At 39.8% G+C, this 23,081-nt stretch overlaps 1 protein-coding gene across 2 annotated transcripts in view; it reads left to right on the forward strand.

The window, feature by feature from the left end:
• Positions 1–17,233: 17,233 nt before the first annotated feature.
• Positions 17,234–23,081, forward strand: part of ssbp4 (single stranded DNA binding protein 4) — a 107,333-nt gene continuing 101,485 nt past the window's right edge. For both annotated transcript variants that reach the window (XM_008407108.3, XM_008407107.3), the window contains exon 1: positions 17,234–17,403. In XM_008407108.3, the coding sequence (XP_008405330.1) occupies positions 17,348–17,403 (56 nt within the window). In that variant the 5' untranslated portion in view covers positions 17,234–17,347. The remainder of the gene's footprint in view (positions 17,404–23,081) is intronic.

A 23,081-nucleotide genomic window follows, 5' to 3' on the forward strand; every position in this document is an offset into this window, starting at 1 on the left:
TTCACTAAAATAGCACAATTAAAATATGTATTTGTGCTTACTAGCTTAACATTATTTTGTGTCCAGACAGCGTATTGTAGAAATTGGTGATTGAACATGTAACTAAAAAATTTTATTTGGTTTTAAGCTTTTCATCAGAAAAAAAGAAAGACTGAGTTGAGCAACAATTATTTCCCTTAAACCGAGACGACAGGACTCTGGCTGCGTTACTCCAAAGATCACGTCCAGTTAGAAGAAACATATCAGTCAAAATAAAACATTATGTTAAATCTAAATCTGAATGTATGAGTTCGCATGAAGCACACCTCCAAACCTGATCTGAATGAGTTGTTTTTTCACACCTGATCCTGTTAAAAATACCTGTTGTATCCAAGAGGAGAACTGAAAACCAATTAAATGCCACAAGGTACAAAATTTATACCAAGTTGACTTGGTGACAGTATCAGTACAAATCAGTATTAAAATGAAATTACAACTGCTTTGAATTCCTTCATATTACTTGTGTTGTGAGGCATTCACAGATATACTTCATGTGGCCTGATGTTACCATTCAAGTTGTTTCTTTTAAAATCTTCATCATGTAAATATGCAAGCCGAAGGGTTGATTACACATTTATTTATGTCCACATGTATGTGTGAGGAGCAGTATGCCATCTGCTCTGGAAAAGACACGGTTGAGTGCAGACAAAGAAAACAGTGCTGCTGATGTAAAGTAGCCTTTGTCTCTGCTGCCTGACACCGGTCACCATTCTTGATCTGTTAGTGATTTTCCACATGTGTCGATGTGGGAAAAAAATGGTGCAAGATAATGAATATGTAGGTCACATCAACTGACTTTCTGGAAAGCTTAACCCCCCCCTCTCCCTCCATGCAGCATAAACACATCCACTAACACACATTTAGAAATACAGCAACCCTGATGTCTTAAATCAGCCATTTTTAGTTACTGTAGCTAAATCTGAGGAGATAGACAGCGTGAGGAAGGGATGCTACAGTCCTAAAACAGACTACACGCCCACAGACTGTACAGTCTCCCCAGGAAACCAAAAAAAAAAAAAAAGCGCTAGTAAGCGTGTTGCAGAGCCTTCCTCTCAGTGTGGAGCCTGCAGTGGCATTCCCCTGGCATCCTGCGGTGTTGGCTCATTTTGATGTTTCTCTTTTCTGTGGAGTTAACTGCTCTCATTCAAACTTTTTTTTTTTTTTTTTTACAGTCTTGTTTAAATCGGGTGTAAAGTTCACATAGGGGAAACAGGCTTCCTTGGGTTCATGCATCAGGATGTTAAGAGCGAAGTATAGAAACAAGAAATCCAAACAATACTTCATTCATAAGTCTACCAACAGGAATGCCAGAATGAAATTTTGCATCCCTCCGTGCCTATTTTGGGAACCTAAAATATTTGGTATGTTTCACATTAAAGCGTCTCTTCTGTTTTTTTTGTGTGTGTCTGTCGCCCTCTCTTTTTAAATCTTCGTCCTCCTACAATTTTTTCCAGTTTGCCAGTGTGGGTGTACAGAATAAATGTTTACTTTCTGTGTGGTATTATTCATATCAGCACCACCCCCTCCTCTCCTCTGACAGAATCACAATCCAGCCTGCCTACCCTCCAACACACTAGCCATCTTCCTTGCATGACGACATGCACCTCCAGCTACCATGTTGTCTTCTGTCCTCCTGGTGACCCTGCCTCTGTATGCAGGGTATCCAGAACGGACAACAAGTAGGGATTTTGTCGGTGTGTCTTTTATAATAGACATCACCAGGACTAGTATTTACAGTTCCATATTGCTGGAAAAGATTTCAAAACTATACTTTGATTTTGGCACGCAGATTAAAAACCTGCCCTAAATTTCACATTATCAGCATCAATCCAGTACTATAGACTGTACAGCGATATATGCATCAGTGCTATGAAATTTACATTCAAGATGTCACAGAAAATGTGAGAAATATCACCGTAAGCTGATAATGACTGTTATAAATATGGAAACCCTCTGTCTGCACTGATGATGTTTCACTCACCTCTGCATGCTGACTGCTTAGAAGTGCTTCAACTGATGGCTCCAATTTAACCATTATGGGTCAACTATTGAGACGGTAAGTTGAATCTTGAATTGAAAAAAAATCAAGATGCTGACTTCATGGGAAAAGTAACCAACTCACAGAAACAATAAACAACTGAATTTAACCCCTTTCATCACAAATTAAATAAGGTCACATCAAAAGTAAAATACATACTTCAAAGGTCACACTATTGTTTTGATGCAAGTGTGGCTCAAATATATCACCTATTCCTATACTAAGCTATGCAGATGGTCAGTCTGCGTTGATTACAGTTCCCTCCCCTCAGCATGCTGAATGCATGGAGTGGCTCCAACTGAGGTTAGCATGAAATAAAATGCTGTAGGAAAGTATTTTCCTCCTCACAACCCTTCCCAAGAGCGTCCAGACTAACAAAGCCGCCCAAATGGCGCATCAATGACTCAAACGTGATCTCACAAAAGAAACAACAACATCTAAAGCACTGCAGGTGTCAGCTAAGAGTTGTGGGAAAGTCCCTTACATTTTGAACTGGTTTTGGCTGACAAACAATACAAGCAAATGTGCGACCATGAAAAGGTGTACACTGCCTTGATCAGGCTGATGAGGTTCACCTGTTGGTGTGATGCACAACAAAGACAGTTCATATAGTGAACATATACGCTTGTGGTTTTTCTTTTTTCTTTTTGAAGAAAACCACTTGCAGCCAAACAAAAGATTTTGCCCTAAGGAAAAATCCAGATATTTTGAAAAATAAACCGAATTGAAAATCTGACACTGAGCTGGCAGCTGAAGGAGGCACTGGACTGAGTTGTTAGGGGCAACCAGGAAAGAAGTTGCTTTCTAGATGGATTAGGAACATGGAGGTCCAGGTGAGCTAACTGTTGTTTTTCAGACCTGGATCAGTCCTCCTCCACAATTTATTACTTTTCATGCCTGTTCCCATACAAGAAGTTAAGTTCAGTTAAGGTTATTGTTCATGATTCAGCTTAAGAAACAGATATTATATTGTGCAATAGTGCAAAAATGTCATCCATCAGTGAGCTCTAAGCCCCAAAGCCACTGCTGAGCAAAAAGAACACAAAAGCCCGTCTCACGTTTGCCAAAAAGCATCTTCCCAAGACTTTTGGGAAAATATTCTGTGGACCGATGAGCCGAAAGTGAAACCTTTTGAAATGGGTGTATTTTGTTTCATTTGGATTTTGATTTGTTTATTTGTGATATGCCTTAATTATTAGTTGTATTCTGTTTCTGCCATCCATGCCTTATTTTATATCGGTCTCCTCAAACTAAGGTTTACTTCTGGTTAGTTTAAACCTTAGTTAGGCATGCTTTTTATTTATTTATATTTGTTAGATTATTTGTTTTCTCCCTTCCTTGCTCCTCACCTACAATTTCTCTCTTTCTCTCTCCTCATTCTGCATGCCTGGTCTGTCCTCAGACCTGCACCCTGTTCCAATCAGTCTTTTGTGCAGTAATCAAGCCCCCCAGTATTTAATCCAGTGACATTCAGTCGTTTCTTATTGGATCCTTCCGTTGCCTACCTCAATTCTGTTTGTCTTTGTTGTGTGCCTGTCGCGTGTTTTCCATGTAAGTACATTTGTTGTTGGTTTTCATTTGATCAAATGTTCAATCTCTGCACCGGAGTCCTTTGCAAACCAAACATGACAAAATGCAGCGTTTCAGAAGAATAACGTAAAAGGAGTCGTGTGACGTTCTCGGGCTGGTTCGCAGCTTCAGGACCTTCGTGACTTTCCATAATCTAAAGAACCAAGAAATGTTTTCCACCAGAAAATTTTGTCGGATGATGTTACAGACACTGCGGCATAACAATAAACGGGTCTTTCATGCACATACAAAAAAAATCTCCACTGTGGCTGAATTAACACAAATTTGTAAGGAAAAGTAGGACAAAATCCATCAATAGTGACATAAAAAAAAATCCTCATTGCCAAATGAACAATGGAAGTTGACTGGCACAACCTGCTATTAGGTTTAGAGGAAATCTTTTCTTGTTACGTTGGGCCAGGTTGGACATGATGCCATTTTTTGTTTTCAAATCTGTTTTACTGAGGTTATCTTATCTTTGTCCGATATTAAAATTTAGTGATCTCTATGAACACAAAAGGGAACAAATACAAAACTGTACTTTCTGGATTAAGGGAGTTAGTCATTATTTGACCACTCATGCGTTGGGAGCTTAAACTTTCATCCCTACATGGTTAATTGGTTCATTTATTTGAAACAAATAAATAAAATGAGACCGTAAAAGTATCATGAATTCTACACCCTTCAGCTCAATAACTCACACAACATACACAACAAAGGAAATCACGTAGAAATCAAACTTTACAAACGGTTCAACATCGGATTTTCTCATATTTAAATGAGCTCAAAACATGTTTTTTTTTTATCTTGCCAATACAGATGGCAAGAAAGAAAACGGTGTGACAAAAACAGTAGGCTTTTTGTAATTTAACAAAAATTAGCTTTGTGCTGCAGCTCCATTACTTAAAGGCTTGCGATGCGAGGTGGTGGGAAATGAATGATGTTCATAATAGCGCCGGTTCTCTCTTGGAGGACATGAAGGAGCAGACAACCGTCAATCCCCGACTCCCTGGTGTGACAACCCCCATTACCCGTCTGCTAAACCCCCGTCCCCTCCCCCGCCTCCTACACACAAACACATGCAAACACATACATATATGTTCACACACAAAGCGCCTTAGGGCAGTGGGAGGTCACGCCGCTCTGTGCTGGCTGCCAGTGGCGTGTGGGAGACATACAGCAGAGACTAACAGTGATGCACGGTGCATGCACGCGCCACTGTGGGCACGCACGCCGCCGAGTGTGCTCCAGAGCATGTCTTTGAGCAGAGAATTAACAAATGTGACAGAGTGAAGGGCTGGAATGGGGGAGGGTGTGGGATCGCACAGAGTGCAGACAAGGGACAACAACAGAAGAAGAAGAAGAGGAGGAGAAGAGATTTGACACAGCCTTGTTTTCCAAGTAAAACAGAGTCATGTTTTTGGTGTGGTGGTTGAATTTACACTAATGATGCAACTTCCTGTCGCGCCTGCCAGCCAGTTGCAGGCGCTACGTGTTTCTCTGCCACCACTGCTCTGGTCCTTATCTGATTGAAGCTGCACTTTTGTCGTGCCCACCCAGTGTGGTTGAGGGAGATGAGATCAAGACACCACAAAGCCTGCAACACAAATAGTGCGCTTCCACTTTAACTTTTAACCCACTCTGGGCTGACTGCGCCCTGCTCTCTCTTCTCTGTAATGTCACCATGGCTTTTCTAAGAAAGAGAAAGCCAGTGTTGCGTTGGTGGGGATGCAGGGAGATGGCAGGGTGGAGCGTGGTGGATAGTGGAAGATGGAAAAGAGAGGACCAGCAGGCCAGAATGTAACCACATATTTTACTGTGGTTCTTTTGGGTTTGGCCCAGTTTCTAGTGGTTCTTACTCAAAACTACGGAGGAAACCACATTGGAAAAACAGTTCTTCCTTACTTATCACCCAGGACTAATGAGACAGTATGTGTGGTGACATTATAATGCCTTGTTGCATCATCAGGACATATTATGGACACCAGAACTTAATTTATGGAAGCAATACATGCCATAAATTATAAGGTACGGTCACGCTCACCAGTTATCCCGAAGCCTGCATCCAAGTTGTTCCTTGTGCTAGAATTCAAAGTGAGGAGTAGCAAGGAGTAAAATTTTCCCCTATTAAATGTAAAGTCACTTCAAGAAGACAATACATCATTCATTGTCTGTGATTTCATTTATATAAATTAACTCTACTTGTATATCCTAACACTCTTTCTTGCGATAGTTCAATTCCCCTGAACCTTCTTGCATTCTCTCACTTTACAGCGGCAAACTTTAATGCATGTTATGTACTGCAGGCAAACCAGGAGACGCAGAAGTGTCCAGTGGAAGAAAATGCGTGGTTTTTAATTTTGTTTTGTAAAAATGTAATGTAGATTTAAATCTGGCCTGCATGGATTAGTGGAAAATGACAGTCATAAGAAGTGCTTTTTTGACAGTTTGTCACCAGCTATGAAGAGAATGCAGCAAATATGGGGCAGAACGTGTTCATGTCAGAGTTTTTATTTATCTGGCACAGTGGACCTGTGGTGGTCAGAGGTCAGGGACCACACATACTTGAGAACCCCTTTAAAAACCATTAGAACTGCCTATTTGACAAGTTCAAGTCAAGAAAAATGCCTTTTGTATGGCACATTTCAGCAATAAGGCAGCTCAAAGTGCTCTACATGTCAAAAACATGACACAATTAACAAATAAAACAAGTTTCTCAAAATCTAATTGGGACATCAGGTTATTAATCCTTTAAAAGAAGCAGTGCTTTCAGCTTTCTATCTGCATTTTCTTTTATCTATTTAGATATTCTCGACAAAAAATATTATAAAATAATTTGAAGTTATATTCCACAGAAGAATCTACTGACAGGTGAATCTGCGAACCACAAATAAACTGGAGTCTCCAGGAAATTGTTTTGAACCACCTTTTATTAAAACTTGAGCCATGAGAAGATGCACACAGCTTAATGCATGAGTATTCAGGAAGAAAATATGTTGGAGACACAAAGATACCAGAGATTAAAACATAATTCATCTTTCAGTATATGAGATATTAAGATGACAGCCTACCTATGTGATAAAATGTTTTAGATCAAACACCTGACCTCAATCTATTTGCAAATGTGTGACAAGTTTTGTAAACTGCAAATCACAGATACTCCATCCAATTTGACTGTGTGGAAAATTCACTCTTTGTCTGAAGATGGTTGAGATGTACAGTAACCTAAAAAACTTGAAGCTGTAACTACGTGTATTGCAAGTTGAGTTCTCAAAGTATTGACTCGAGGGGACCAAACACAAATGCATGCTACACTTTTTTTCTTGCTTGTAAAAAAAAAAGAAAAAGAGAAACGGGTATTATTTCCCATCCCATCACAGCGCCGCACTGTGTTCTGCTGGCCTATCACATAAAAGTTGAATAAAATATTGGTTTGTGGATGTGTTGTAACAAAATGTGGGGGATTAAAGTTTTAGGGGCAAGCTGTTATAGATTGCAGGGCTGAGAGAGTAGTACACTCCAAAATATAGCAGGAAGGGGCAACAACACAAACCGAGATTGTCTCTTGCTCAGGTGGTGCGTCTGCAGCTCACTCCTCTACTTTGAAAATGGTAATTTTTAAAATTCTGCCTCCTCTGCCTTTTCCACCAGGGCATACTTTTCTGCCTAGCAAGCTCTATGTATGTGTCGGTACTTTCCATTGTTACTTTCTTTGTCTTTGTCTTTTCGTCTTTGCCTTCCCCGCCTTTTCCACGCCTGCTGAGTATGATGGGATCTCAGCTGTGGGAGATGTTTGTGTGCACGTCTCTGTCCTCTCTGACTGTGAGAAGGTGGACCCTGACACGGGAATAAAATGCGAGTCCACTCGCAGACAGGTGTATCCTCTTTGCAGGCACCGAATCTTTATACTTGGGATGAGCTGTGCAGCTTCCCTCATGAGAACATCACATCCTCCGCTCAGCCACCCTCACTTCTTTTTCCTGTTCTGAAGGGTAAAATAGACTTTAAATACAACTGGGCAATAAGGCTTAAGACTTGTTCTCTGGCTTTTCCTTGGAGCTACTGTTAAGTCCTCAAACGTAAACTAAGATTTGTTAGATTTTTGCACAACTGAAGGAAAATTTTAAAGCTTAAAAGTAAGAATTGGCAATAAAGCAGCTTCATTAACATCAACCAAACAGAAGTGCTATCCCAGCATTTGCTTGAAAAACAATCATTTCTGGACAATGCAAATAAGAGGCATGACCAGCAGATATATTGATGCAGTTGTTCTTTTCCCGCAGCCATCAGTTCAGCTCCGATTACTTCTGCTGCCAGCTCAGACAACAGTTTTGCCTCACAGATCTCACTCTGCGTCTTGCAGACAGAATGGTCAAATGCAGCTGCTGATTGGTACAAATTGTGCCAAATTGACACACAAAACATTTAGACTTTTTAAATACAAGTCTGTCTGAAAGTAAATAAGAAAAATAGCTTGAAGATTATATAAGAGTAGTTTTAAGCCAAGGAGTATTTTTTCCTTATAGTTTAAGATTTTAATTCTACTAGTTGGTAATAAAATAAGGCAGTTTTATTTGTGCACTTTGTTTGCAGGTATGCTGAAAATGTGTGAGCAACCTCTATATAAACAGTCTACTAAAACCGTAAGGCATTATGCAGAAGAACTGTTGTTGCTGATTAATGTTTACACAGCAGTAGCACCACTATCCCACAGATACAGTGTGTACTCTAATGATATACAAAGATTTACAAGTATAAATGAAATTGCTTGCATTGCTTTAATAACGCATGTACAATTTAAAGCCCATCATAGCCATGTTGCCACAAATTTTATTTCAAATTTAAAAAAAAGAACTTCATGGTCTAAGTGGGGCTGCACAGTGGAGCAGTTGGCAGCACTGTTGCCTCGCAGCAAGAAGGTTCTGGGTTCAATTCCCATACGGAGTTTGCATGTTCTCTCTATGCATGCATGGGTTCTCTCCGGGTACTCCGGCTTCCTTCCACAGTCCAAAAGGTTAATTGGTTTCTCTAAATTGTCCCTAGGTGTGGGTGTGTGTGTGTGTGGGGGTGGGTGTGCGTGTGTGTGTGTGTGTGTGCATTGTTGTTTGTCGTGTCTGTCTCTGTGTTGCCCTGCGACAGACTGGTGACCTGTCCAGGGTGTACCCCGCATCTTGTCCAAAATGTCTTGCTGGAGATAGTTAGGCACCAGCACCCTCCCGACGCCACTAGGGACAAGGATGCAACAAAAAGTACCCAGAGGCTGTGAGAATGTCACAGCGAATACCTATTAAAAATGTTACTTTTTCTCTATGCAGTCACTTTGTCTGCACTGAAAACGTACTCACCTTTGCATGCTGGATGTCTGGTTAAGCTCCAGATGATGCCATCCCAATCTAGAGTCTGTCTATTTCAGTCTACAGCTGTTTTACCACTTGAGGGCATTTATGAATAAGGATATGTGTCCTGTGATTTTGCTACGTTCGTACTGGCTTTGGTTACAAACAGTTGCTTTCTTCCTGCTGCACGTTAAAATATAGGGGGAAGTTCTTGGTATAGCCTGCTCTAAAACTGGACACAAATAAGTGTAAAGGCTGAGAGAAATATCTTTTCTTTTCCCTTTTAGACCAGATCACTGGTGTAAAACTCAGTTTTATGAGGGTTTAAATGATTCTCTGCATCAGTGCAACTGAATCATATTAAGTTCTCAATCCTTTGATTTAGGTGTGTTGGACTTGGGATGAATTCAAAAGTTGTAGGGCACTGAGGTCGTCGATGACTGGACTCTGATATGAGCATTAGAAAGTAATTAGATACAGGGAGAACTTTCAGAAAGATTTTGTGAGAATCTCACGAGTTATGACTAACCAGAGTTTAATCAGTTAAATAAAACTGCTGAATTCAGTATTTAATTCCCATTTAAGATAAAAAATGAGTGTTTGCAGTAGGTATATTGTTTAGTCGTTACACTGAAATGCATTTGTTTGTTACTTCTCCAAATATATAAATATACAAGACTGTCTGATAAATAGATAAATGAGACTCATCTTTGATGCACACTAGTATGTTTAACAGTGCTATGTATCATTTATTTTCCAGAGAAAATCCTTCCCTGATTGCACAAGACATCTGGATTATCATTTGAGGAGAAGGTCAGAGCTACCACGACTCCTATGTTGTAAAAATAGTGAAACAGTCCAGGTGTGCAATGACACATAATTATCTTCCAAAAAACTGCAGGATATTATTGGTTGTGTCACAATCTTTTCCAAAAGTTGTTTCCTCTTACTTTTGTGGAGTCCAGTGTCACAAGGTATAGGTGATGCTGGAATGACTCAGATGGCCACATTAGACTTTTTGACCTGTGACCTTGACCACATGAAATCTCAGTCCCGTTCAGAATCTGAGGTCAATTTTTAAAACGCAGGTGAACAACCAGATGCCAATAAATTATGACAAACTACAAGAAATGGGGAGACCAAAATAGTATCCAACATCCCTGAAGCAAGATGGACAGATAATATAATAATCTTTCTATTATCTAGAAAGACTTTTGATAGATTACAAGTTTGCTTAAAAAAAAGGCATTTGAAACTTATCAGGTGTCTTTTAATCCCTCGCTACTGTACAACAGATAATTGCCTATGAAAATATGAAAATGCAAAAACTATAGGACAAAAGTTTTGTCTGGTCAGGATTGTGCAACATATCTTTGAATCTTCCAGCTCTCTCTTAGGCATTAAAAAACACAAGGTTGTCGTGCTCAGCCTGGCCCAACTGGATCGTATTTCATCATCTTACCAAGAAACCACAGCAGAGCAAACCCCCCCCCTTTTTTTTAAATGAAGGACTGTTTTCTGCTTGCATTCCAGGTGAGGCCTCGTCTTTCACATGTTAAAACTGCACTTGATGGTGAGCTGCCTTAAGCTGCTTGTAAATCTGAAATAGCAGCACATGCGACTTTAAATGAGACATCAGAAAATGTAACACAGATGTTTTCAAGCAGCCAAGGCTTTTGTGATGTCCAATACAATATGCCGAATCACACATTTAAAGTTTGCACTAACTTTGAACGTTTTAACAGGGATCACAGAGGTACAGTTGATGGATTTATTTTTCTCACATTGCTGCTGTAACCTGTACTTTCAAGTGTGCGACACAGAAGCTATAATCCTTCCCTTTTTGTCTTCGTATCTAATTATGGGAGAATTCAAGGATCTCTCTTCGCTGCAGCTGTAGCCGCTGGGTGTAAGAGACATGAAGCTGTCCGAAAGGGGGGGAGGGTGTAGAGGGTGTTGGCCATTTGGGAATGGTACAGATGAACTGGGTGACCAAGTGGTGTGATGCAAATCAAAACCGACAAACAGCCACAAATGCAGCCAGACAGCCAAAACAGCTGGTAGATAGACATCCAAAACAGACACAGGTTCACGTTTGTGAACACAGATAACTTAAAATTGCAAACATTTTGTAAAAGCATTCATACTAGTTGAACTTTTTCACTTTTGATCATGTCACAGCCTCTACATCCCTTGTATTTTACTGGGATTTTTATGCGACATACCGACTCAGTGTAATTGTGCGTTTGAATGTTAAGATTGTAGCATGCATTTGTATTCAGGACCCTCTGGGTCAATAAATGGCCTGCACTTGTATAGCGCTTTATCAAGTCCAGAGGACCCCAAAGCGCTTTACGCTTCATTCAGTCATTCACCCATTCATGCACACATTCACACACTGTTGGTGGCAGGATGCTTTGTGGAAACACATTTTGTTGCAGTTACAGCTGCAAGATTTTGGGGGGTATGTCTCTGTTGGCTTTGAGTAAAACATTTTCAACCAGATTGGTTAGAGACATCTGTGAAATATCTATATTTGTATATTTATAACAAAAGATCAAGTGTAATACAGTATCTGTGTTGTTTCTAGTTTTGGAAAATCGTCTTATCAATTTTCTCCAGTTTTGACCTGCTTTACGTGAGAGTAACAGGTTGTAGCTTCAAAACATTTCCCTGCTGCTGTAAAGGTCTATAGAGACTATCCTGGTGAGGTGAATGTTTTACTGCCATATTTGTTAAATATAAATTGTACTACTCAACCAACAACTACTGTGAAATTTTTTTTTTTTTGTACAGATAAGATTTTTTAAAGCTGTGGTTGAAAGTTCAAGAAGCTCAAAGGTAGCAAGGACATAATCATTATAGTTTCACTGTGATGTATGTAACAGGTCTTTCTTCTAAATGAGTCTTGAGATTTTTTTTCTGTTTAAATAAAGGATTACGCGGACAAAAAGTGGAATAAAACTGTCTTATTTTACACTAACCGACAGCAAAAAAAGAATATTGTAAGTTTATTTTGTGCGCATATCTGTCATTATGACTCCCTTCACTCCTACTTGCACCCAAATGTATATAAATCTCTCCACCCCGTTGAGCCACGCAATGACACAAAATAACAGTAAAACAGTCTCCAGTGGAACCAGTTTGGCCTTCAAGAATCATTGCATGCAAAGTGTGTGTTTGTTTTACTTTTTTTTGTGCAAAATGCATGATTTAAAGAAGATAAAGAGAAGTGAATTGAAGGAAGAGGTTGACAAGAGGTTTTTGAAGCTACTTAAGGTCAAGGCTGACTCATGGAACTGCAGGGTGGAGGGTTCATTGCTGCTTTGAGTTTGATTGTTTTTAGATTGTTTTTTCTTATTTTACTGGCTTTAGATAACACTATCTACCATATACACACACACACACACACCCGACTCACTCGCGTGCGCACACACGCACTTTTAGACTCTGGGGACACCTCTTGAGGCAGGTGGAGAAAAAGACTTTCATTCGTTTGGCATTGAATCATTTAATCTGTGATCAATTAGAATTTGGCATCGCAAGGGCAGAGCTCGGGGAATTCCTCAGTTGTTATGGACTGCGACTTAAAGTGCTTTTTCCATCCCATGCAGGCAGATGTGCAGGCAGAGGGAAACTCACAGGGGTGCCTGAACGCCCTCTATGAGTCAAAGCTGTTGAAGCTGCTTCATCACATGAGTCTGCAGACTGAAGCAACACTTAGCACACATTTAATGTTAAAGAAAGTCAATATGGACTGTAGTGGTCAGCGCTTTAAGGTTTGCAGTCATCTTACTTGCTCAAGATAAATAGGAAATATATGGTTTCTCTAAAAAAGTGCTCTAAGTCAGATTGCATCCACAGGTAATATTTCATCTTTAATACTACAAAGAAGTAAAATTGTAACTACATTTATGACTACAGTCATTGTACACTAAAGCCATAAGGATGAATGTGTCCCTCCATCTTCTGTATCTACTTGGGTCAATTGGGGGTGAGTGGTGTGTGTGCGTGTGTGTGTGTGTGTGTGTGTGTGTGTGTGTGTGTGTGTGTGTGTGTGTGTGTGTGTGTGTGTGTCTGACCTTAGCAGGAAATAGCAGAGAGGGACAGAGTGCAGGTCATCAGTCCATAACATGGCCAAAACAAGCATTTTACACTCACAGAAGAGCAACTTAGAATCACAACTAAAACCAAAATCCTGAGCACCAATGGGTACAAATATATAAATATACAAGACTGACTGATAAATAGGTAAATGAGACTAATCTTTGATGCACAATAGTATGTTTAACAGTGCTATGTGCTATTTTTTTTGCATGCCCCTCGTTTGTAAACCTCCTTAAGACATTTTTATTAAGGGTTTGATCAGGACAACGTGTAAGATGGTCCAAAGGAAGGAGATTTTTTCTTCTCAGAGAAGAAAAATGTCTCCTTTTTCTGACAGATGCAAGTTGCAGCATTTTCCCGTTGGACGTCAAGCTGGATGCCTGCAGTCAGATCTCCACGTAGCCAGCTAGCTTCATGCATCTGGTAATCCACCAGCACCAAATGCAAACACTAGTGTATTATTTTCTTGCAATCGTGTTAACTATCATACTTATTTCATTGTTGAATTGAAAATAAAGACTAATAATAAACACATTCATTCAAAAAATAAAAACCTGTTCAGCATTAATTATGTTCTTTTCAATGTAATTAGAGCTATAAAGGGAGACATCTTTGCAGCGGGATTATTGAAATCTACTAAACGGTAATAATGTGTGTGTAAGCCTCATGCTTTCTGTGAATATTCAAGATTTAAGATATTATGCCCCATGGGTGTTGAAAGGATATTGAAATAAATGTAGTTTTTTCCTGTTTAAATGTTCATGTCCATTACTTTTTTATATTAACATATTTTCTAATATTAAAGGGGGGAATTTAACTCAGATATGTCTGTATGTGATGCAGTAGGAAGAGTATTCATTCAGGTCCTGTCAGATCTCCGCAGTCTGAGGAACCGTAGTTTTGGTAACGGTATTAATAAGCACACGTGCCTCTATGAAGTCACTGCTTTTTCTTCACCTGTGGGTGTCTCCTGCTGTCAGGCTACTGACAGTGGAACCACTGCTGGCTCTGTAGTCAAAGTTAACCAATTTGGCTTTTGTTTGTCTTATTGGTGGAGCTTGATGTTGAACTGTCCTGGTTGGAGAATACTTACCTCCTTACAGTGGCTGTGGGATGGATGTTGGATATATAAGGATGCTGGTTCAAAGGATATGCTCTTTGTGCGGAGTAAATATGACCTGAATCAGGACGGTCATCTTCAAGTCTGCTTTATGAAACCACTTTTTATTAACTCGTTAAATACAGAGCAACATTAAGTTCTTTCATTTCATCTACCAATCACTGGAAAAAACTATGACCAGAGCGGATATTCTTTTCCGATGAAGATTACTTGTACAAACGTGCTTCAATATTTTTTTTACATAATTGACATGACACCACATGTCAATTATTCTATGTTGTTGGTCAGCAACTGACCAATTGATGGTTGCAATTTGCCCCGAAGTACAAGCCCCTTATCTGGAGGAACTGGACCTCAATCAACACGATATGGTTCATCATCGCTTACACAATGTGGTCAGAGAGATTTCAAGGAAATCATGATCCAACGTTGTCAGTGGGGAACATGCAATCCCGATATCGAGTGTGTAGAGGGTGGAATACAGTTTATTACATTTCCTGCCGTCGACCTCATGTCCAGTTGAATGAATGTGGCAGCTACCACATGTATCTGGCGGTAAACATCCCATATTTCGTCACTTATTGAAAATCAAACCTAAGATCAATAAATGAAGGTAGTTATGCTTGATTTTATGTATGTAAATACCAATGGTAGCGCTATGCCAGCATGAAAACATGTGCTGCAGTAACTGTGGTATTTACATTTAAGCACTTTTTTATGTTAATGTTAATTTTTAAGCATTTTTCTGAAGGCAGATTTTCACAAGCTTGTATATTTAAGTCATTCACCTGTTTATGTGCAAAATGTGTCCAACACAGCTTTCGCACTCTCATCCAATGAGACGTTGTGCCCCTCATTCCTTCTCTGTTTGGGAAAACTTGGGCTTTAACGTTAAATTCTCCGTTGTTTCCCACAAATAACCTTAGAGACCTAATGTAGAATTTGTTGGAGAATTTTCTTGCTTGTCATCTTTGTCTCAGTGTTTTCTTAAAAGGCAAAAAATGACTCAAAAAATGTCTTAATGCATTATTTTCCACTACCTTTGCCATCATAAAACTGTTTCTTTATTAGAGGTTTGCTCAAATTCCACACTGGGCGGAGCCAGGGTCATGTCAATTGTAAAAGTAGAACTAAAATAATGCATGTTTTTAATTTTTTTTTACAAATAACATTTTAACAGTTTGACATTTAGCCTATGTTTATTGCTTGTTGCGATACGTTGTATTTTGGCTGCAGGGTTGAAAGCTTTAGGCAGCTCTCCTTATTTCCTCACCTTACTCTGCTTTAAATTTATTCAACACTGTATCATTGTCCTGTCTAAGTATGTTCTTTGGTCTTTATTAGTTTGTTCATTAATGTTTACAAGACCTCTGAGAAATTCACTGAACAGCTCTACTTGCACTGAAATGAATTTCATCCATTGGTTTCTTATGTTATATAAAAGGATGTCATGAACTCCATCATTTTCCCTATTGCCAAATTACTAGACACATATCAAAATGTCAGACCCGTCTTTCTATCAGCTGTGCACCAATACACAGCCATGCAATGTTGCTATGACGATTTGCGTATTCAACAGTGTTTGAAGACAGATAAAGTCGAGAGCAGGTTTTTGGAATAGCTTGAATGAATGTAAATAATGATGATGAAGATAAGCACAGATCACCTTGTAAAGCTTCTGTTTCGACTCTTGACTCACAACCTGGAGACACTTTATCCAGCGAGGAACAGAGCTGTGCTGCAAATGGTTTCAGTGTGACAACAATCAGCAGCTTCAACTCACTTACTGGGTCTGCATGTAACACTTGAAGGATTAGTTCTTTGACGCGTGAGTGCTTAATCTAATCACCTGTTAATTATGGCTTTGGTAGTGCTTCTCTTACCACAGGTACATCTGATTTCTGATATATCAAGTAACAATATAAACAAGTAGGCTGAATAAATAAAAATTATTGTTTAAGAAGCAAAACCAAAGTATTTTTTATACACTTGCTACCATAATAATGCATATCTTTTATGCATTATTGTCCTGTGGGGGAAAATAAATTCAGTCAAAATTTGAATTAACAGACCTGATCTCCAAGAAAAAAAAAAAAGAAAAAAAAAAAAAAAAAAATATATATATATATATATATATATATATATATATATATATATATATATAAATTTAATTTCTCAGTCAATGCATCTGTAAAACAGTTTCACGCCTGTGTTTGATACAATAGCTCTTTCATTTAGTATTGATCCTATAATGAAATGTATTACATTGCTGTCTTTCCCTGAATACCATTTTTGTGGAGTACCTCAAGAGATATTACTTGGTGACTTTCCTTTTCCACACTCTTACTTCCTCTTCCAGTGGTTACTGTCAAGAAAATAAACAAAAACTAACAATCAGACAAACCCAGAATCAGCAGGCCAGAACATCCAAAAGAAATAAATGGCAAGTTGTAATCTGACCATGTAAATGCTACTAGATCTTCAATATCACTTCTCGTCTCTCACTACATACAGAACTCATTCAACACAAAGGCAAGAGTCTACAAGAAAAGGCGACATTAGATAATGTTTCCATCCCTGTGAATGAATCAAGGCCTGTCAAAGTCCTGGTATGTTTTTAAAAGACAAAAGAGGGAGGATAAACCAGCTACCCTGTCCCGAACAGAGGAGTAAAAGTACCCGGCAAACCTTTCCCCATTCACCCCTTTTTTCTCCTCATGTTGATGAAACTCCACAAACAAAAAAAAGTGTGCGTTTCCCTTTAAGAAGCCCCCACCGTTTGCAGAACGGAGGGAGGAGGAGCAGGTCAGTGGAACAGCGACTGAGAAGGAGAAAAAAAAAATCCAACTGCGGACGGTTTCAAGTCCCCCCAGTAGAAACTGTGCCTGATTTGTGGCCAATGTTGGAGATGTAAAAAAAAAAAAAAAAAAAAAAAGAAAGAGAGGAAGGGAGGGAGGGAGCGGGAGAGAGAAGGAGGAGGGAAGAGAATGGGGAGGAGGGAGGAGGAGGGGGAGGAGGAGAAGAGGAGGAGGGGGGGAGGAAAAACACTAAAGGGGTAGCTATGGAGATGGAGCGTTTTCCTGGCTGCTTTCTTTGACAGGTGTTGAGTGGGGCAAAAGTCTTAAAACAGAATTCAGCATGTACGCCAAAGGTAAAGGAGCTGTCGTCCCTTCCGATAGCCAAGCGAGAGAAAAGTAAGTGGATTGTGTTGCTTTAATTGTCAGAGTTTTTTACCTGCTTAAACGTGAGGGGGGCAGCGGAGGGGCGCACAACTTTCTAAACTAGGTAGCGTAATTTAAAGGAGTGCGCCGGAGTAAAGTGCGCTCCTCCTCAACTCATCCGACCACCTTGGAGGTGCGTCTCTTAAACTTTTTCCTTAAAAAAAAAACAACAAAAAAAACCCCACGTCTCTTGAGTAATTATACGCCTGTTGTTTCCCAACAATGTGAGCGAACAGCTCTGTAAGTCGGTGCGGGATGTTGGACAAGATCACGGATTGTGTTTTTTATTTACCCGGTTATTTATAACGCGCACTTGTGCGGCGGTAAAAGTTGAGGAGGGATTGTCGTCGGGGTGAAAGCATGCGTCCGCGGTTGCGTGGATTGCTCGCATGTGTCTCCGTGAAACTTTCGGGGATGAAGGCGCTGGATGCTTCGGGTGGATTCGGTTCTTTTTAGCGGCTCGAAGCGCTCAGGCTGCGCGTTTTTTGGTGCGTAAAACACGGGGCGCAGGCACTTCAGGCGGCAAGAGGAGGGAAGCTCTGTCCCGTTCAGCAGCCACAATAGTGCTCAACTTTTAAAGTTAAAACCGCAGCTTTTATTTTAGAGACAAGCTTTATTTCAAGCAGATATCATCAAAAAAGAAATCTATTTGCCATTTTAGATTTGATCTAATAAACTCATTTTTTGGTTTATTATGAGCAACTTTTAAATGTCATAGTCCCGAGAAAGTGATGACTGTCCTTTTTTCTGCTTAGTTTCAGTGGGGGTAAAATAATAATATAAAAAAGTTATTTCTTTACGTGAGCCTTCGGGGAGTTCTGTGTATCGTCGTGGTGCTGTTTTGTCACCATTACGCACCAAACAGTACGAGTTTGTGGAACAGCGAGCCGGGCTCCCCGTGGAGATGCAGTTGTAATCCCTAAAACAATGTCAAGTCCTGGGAGGCTGTGCGGCTACACCACCCCCGTCATACATCTGTAATGGAAACATAATTTCTTTTGAGACTCTCTTATATGTTTTGATGCACTGCCGTGTCATATTCAATTGATTAGGCTTTCTAGTGATGTGAGTCACTTATGCGCTTAGTGGAGGCTTCCTCGAGTACGACTTTGTGCACATCTGCTTGCACGGAGCGTCTGATTTCACCCTGAACTCCCATTATTTCGTGTGAAAATTGAGAGTTTGTGTATTTGTGTGTGCTGATATGGAGGAGTGAATCCTAAATGAAAACAGTCCCATGTGAGTTTATGAGCAGCAGCAGGCGGGCTGACCTTTGAACCAGCATATGATGCTTTAATATTGCATATGAAGCGCCAGCATCTCAGTTTACACCGGTTTGTGGAGCCTGGGTTATTTACAGTATGGTGAAAAGCCATTTATAATTTAAATAATGTGTCTTTAGTCAGTTCTTAGTTGTGCTCGCTTGTTCAGGGGACTGTGGATTATGTTGCATGTGTCACTAGGAGTGAAATCAGCACAGAGGCAGCATGTATTTCAAATGATAGTGTAGGTGGAGGATTAATAATTTAACTCATAAGAAGTACAAGTCTTTTGAGAAAAGCTGCAAATGATAAATGCATCTAACTCGAGGTTGCTTAAATTACAAAAGAAAAACTCCTGTTTGTTTTTACATCCTGCTGTTTCCTTGCATTTAAATATCTGTCACTTATTTGCAGCAACTTGCTTCTTCTACTAGGCATCACATTTTTAAACGTGTTCGGTGATATACAAAAACTTCACAACACTTGAACTTTTTTCCCATTTTGTCACATTAATTACAAATGCTCCATATATTTATGAGCAAAATGCATAACTGTGAAATGGAAAGATCACAGTTTTCAGCATTTTTTTTTTTTTTTTAATAAATGAAAGTCCAAAAGACATTTAATACATATTCCGACCTGGCTGTAATTAGCCTCAAGTCTGGACTTTGACTGGGCCATTCTAAGAAATGAAGACAATTCGATCTCAACCATTAACAATGTAGCTCTATCTGTTATTTCTGTTGTCCTCCTGGAAGGTGAATGAACTTCCTGTCCATCACAGCATGATGGGGCCACCATCACTTTCCCTTTTGGTCATAAGCTTTTTTATGGGTATTTTGTGGTATTAAAGTTTTTCTGCCAACTTTACAAGAAAGTTTCATTTTGTTGTGGTCTTATCTGGTCAGAGCACCTCCCACATCCATGCCATGCCCTTCCATGGCTGGTGGCAAACTTCAAACAGAACCTCCTCTCACTTTCTCGCAGCAATAGCTTCCTTCTCGCAACTTTCTGAGAAATGCCAGATTTGTAGCGTGCATGACTAAAAGCTGTCAACAGATTCTCCTACCTGAGATGTGGATTTCTGCAGCTCCTCCAGAGTTACCAGGGGTTAGCAGTTTGATCACACTCTTCACACTTTTAGATGATTAGCTGAAGAATGCTTAGTGAATTTTAGAGCTTGGAATATTGTTTTACATCTAAACTCAGCTTTAAACCTTTTATCCACCTGATAAGTGACATATTACTGGTCCCGAAACCTTCGCAGAACAGTCACACTTGCAGAAGTTTAAATACACAAAAGTCACATTTTTTAACTAGTTGATGGTTGATTGCGTTGGATATTATTCACAAGCGGCAGAGTAAAGGGGTTTAAATGCGCCACCACATTTTAAATTTTTTACCTCATGTAGGACCTTCAGAACCCTTGTTCATTATCCCAGCAACATACAATGAACTTTGTGGTTTTAAACGGGACGTAATGTGAGAAAGTGAATATTTTTTGCAAAGCAGTGTATGTGGTGTGTATATCCGTCACAGGCCAGCAGGTAACGTCCACACATCACATAAAAGGTTTGCCCTCTCCGCTCACCTGTCTTGTCCCCCTAACTCGCCCCGCAGGGCTAACACATGTTCCCTTGTAATCGTGGAGCTCACAACAGCGGCTTCAGTGAATTATCATATTCATATTTACATATTCATTCAACTCTTTACATATTGGCCTAATGAAAAAGAAGGCTCTCCAGATGGATGCATATGGCATTAAGGAAGGAGTCTGGCATCGGAGCTGCAGCTCCTGTTAGGAGAATTCGTCATCGGGTCGTTCTAATTTAATCAGATGTACGAAAGATTTCATGACGTTAAGTGAAATCAGAATGCAAAAGTAAGCAGGAAGTATTAAACTTTTTATCCACCTGCTGCACTTGCATGTTTATCTTGGTGTTGTTTTAATGAAGAACCAGGTGATGCAATGTTTCAGCTAGGAGCGCAAAACTTGTTGACACCAACATTTAGGAAATATTAGTGTAGAGAAATGTTTTTGCTTGCGCAGCTGGAGGAAGTCAGACCGCATGGGTGTGGACAGAACACACGAGTTACACTAGAGCATTAATGTTTCATGGAAAAACTTGTAGAATGAAATATTAATGGTTATGTCTATAAACATTTTGATAAACTGCCTCCTTGCTTTGCTCTTGCAGTTCATGCTTGTGTTGAAAACAACCAGAAGGCCTCTTGGCTTCTTTTTTTCTGATTTTTGTTTCTGCAAATGCGCAGCTGCTTTTCAGGAATTTAACTTTCCTCCTGAAATATTCCAACAACTAGTTTCTTCAGTGTTTCTTCAGTGTTTTCTCAAGGTTTTGCCCTATTTACCAGACAAAGACAACGACTTTTATTATCCATGGCTTCCCCGGCAATAAAGTTTTATTTCAGGTGTCCTTTGTGAGGACCGTTCAGTTGTTGGTGTTCTGCAGGTAGACTGGTGTGCACATCCGCAAAGTGGTGACATCTGAAATTGAAACACAAGGAAAAAAGGGTTTACACTGAACTTCTCAGTTACATGCTGTGAATCTCTGACGTAGTGTACAAAATGTTCCTAGATACAAGCTCAACAGTGTGTTTGAGTGTGTTTAGGAAGCTGTGTTGCACAGTGATGGATAAAAAAAAAAAATCCTGTAAAGACTTAAAACTGAGTCTTGAGTCTTGATTTTGTTCAGCAACATGCACAGACCGGAATGCAGAAAACTAGGTGGATTCCTCCACCGCCATATAGCCGGGATTCAGCCGGCTGGCCTCACTTTCCTCAGGTCACAGGTAGCAGGAGTGCAGGGGTGTGTTTACACCAGATCCCTGCGTAAGGTTATTTTCATAAGAGCTTTCATGGGAACAGATTTATTGTGATAATACTTTTATTAGGAAGAGGAAGAACTGATGCATGTTGTCAAATGAAACCATTCAGATCAGAATTGGATAGATATTCTCTTCGTTCGATTCTGTTCGAGTCAATTACTGAAAAAATGCAACTTTTCTCTTCTTATTTATTAAACACATGAAAACTAAGAATTACAGCCATTTTCAGTCTATAACTGTGTCAACCATCAGCGTTCACGTTGATGCACTTTTTTTGGTTTTGTAAAAATCTGATCAAAATTAATTGCATTTGTGTTGATGCATAAATGAGCATAACCTTGTGATTTCTTCATTTTCTGTTGGATGCAATGCTAGCTCTAAAAAATAACCAAAAAAAAAACAACCTGCACAAAATTTCTGTCTTTTGTGTTTTCTAAACCTAAGAAAGAGAAATCGGAATCAACAAGTCAGAACTCAATAGAAAATCAATCGTTTCTATTTGGCAGAAAAAGCCTCGTCGGTGGACTTTTACTTTAATTTTGAAAGGAGTTAAAAACTGGTGTCAAGCCAGAGGGACAAATGTTCAGGCAGCAAGAAGGTGTTGGGGTTGATTCCCAGCTGGGACCTTTCTGCTTTGACCTCGCATGTTTTGTCCCAGGATATGTTGGCGTTTGCATGTCAGGTCGAATGGCCCGCTGTAAGTTTCCCTGTGGTGTGTGTGGTTGGGTGTCAGTACTCTGTGTCTCTTTGAAGGACTGATAACTCCCCTATAAACTTTTGGGGAAAGACCTCAGAACCCCCCACTTCCCCACAGAGGAGGAACTGGGTATAGAAATATATATAAAAAGTCACTGATTAATGGAAGAACTTAACACAGCAGCTTTAAAATTAGTGAGTTTTTTCTCATAGGGTAAATGGAAATCTCTTTCAGTTTGTTCTAGTAAATCCGGTGACCTAAATAAATTAGAGGTTCCATTCACAGAAAAAACAAAAAAAAGTTAAAGCTCGATCAATCATCTTCTCTTAAGAAGGGCCACAGTTAGCAGTCAGGGAGCAAAATAATTTTTTAATACTCTGTTTGTTTACGGTGTGGTTTTGGTGTGATTTCAAGTGATTCTATATTTGTTTGGGTGAAGAACTTCAAGTGCAAAGTCAATCAGTTTGTTTTGAACGCAAGTTTCTTTACATCCTCCGCTCCTCCTCTGGCTCCTCCCACCTATTTACGTGCCATTTAGCGGGGGATCTTCAGCTCTGAATGCATGGTTTTGATTCTTCACAGATGGCTCAGCCATCTGCATTTTAGTCTTTTGAAGGAAGCATAAAGAGCTGCACAGGAACACAAGCAGAAACAGTATTCAGAAAAAAGTAAAGAAACCCTTGATTTACCCCCAGCGCCCTTCGGGGTGACGGCGCTCCCATTCAGATGTGTCAACAGTCAATTAATGCCGCCTGTCGTCAGCCGCTTTTGGTGCATCTGCACAAATTTGTTGCCCTTCGCACTCAAAATAAAGCAGGCAGTATAAATATTGAAGCTCTGCGCCT

The sequence above is a fragment of the Poecilia reticulata genome, chromosome 4, assembly GCF_904066995.2.
Source record: "Poecilia reticulata chromosome 4, P_reticulata-male-v2, whole genome shotgun sequence".
NCBI classification, from domain to species: domain Eukaryota; kingdom Metazoa; phylum Chordata; class Actinopteri; order Cyprinodontiformes; family Poeciliidae; genus Poecilia; species Poecilia reticulata.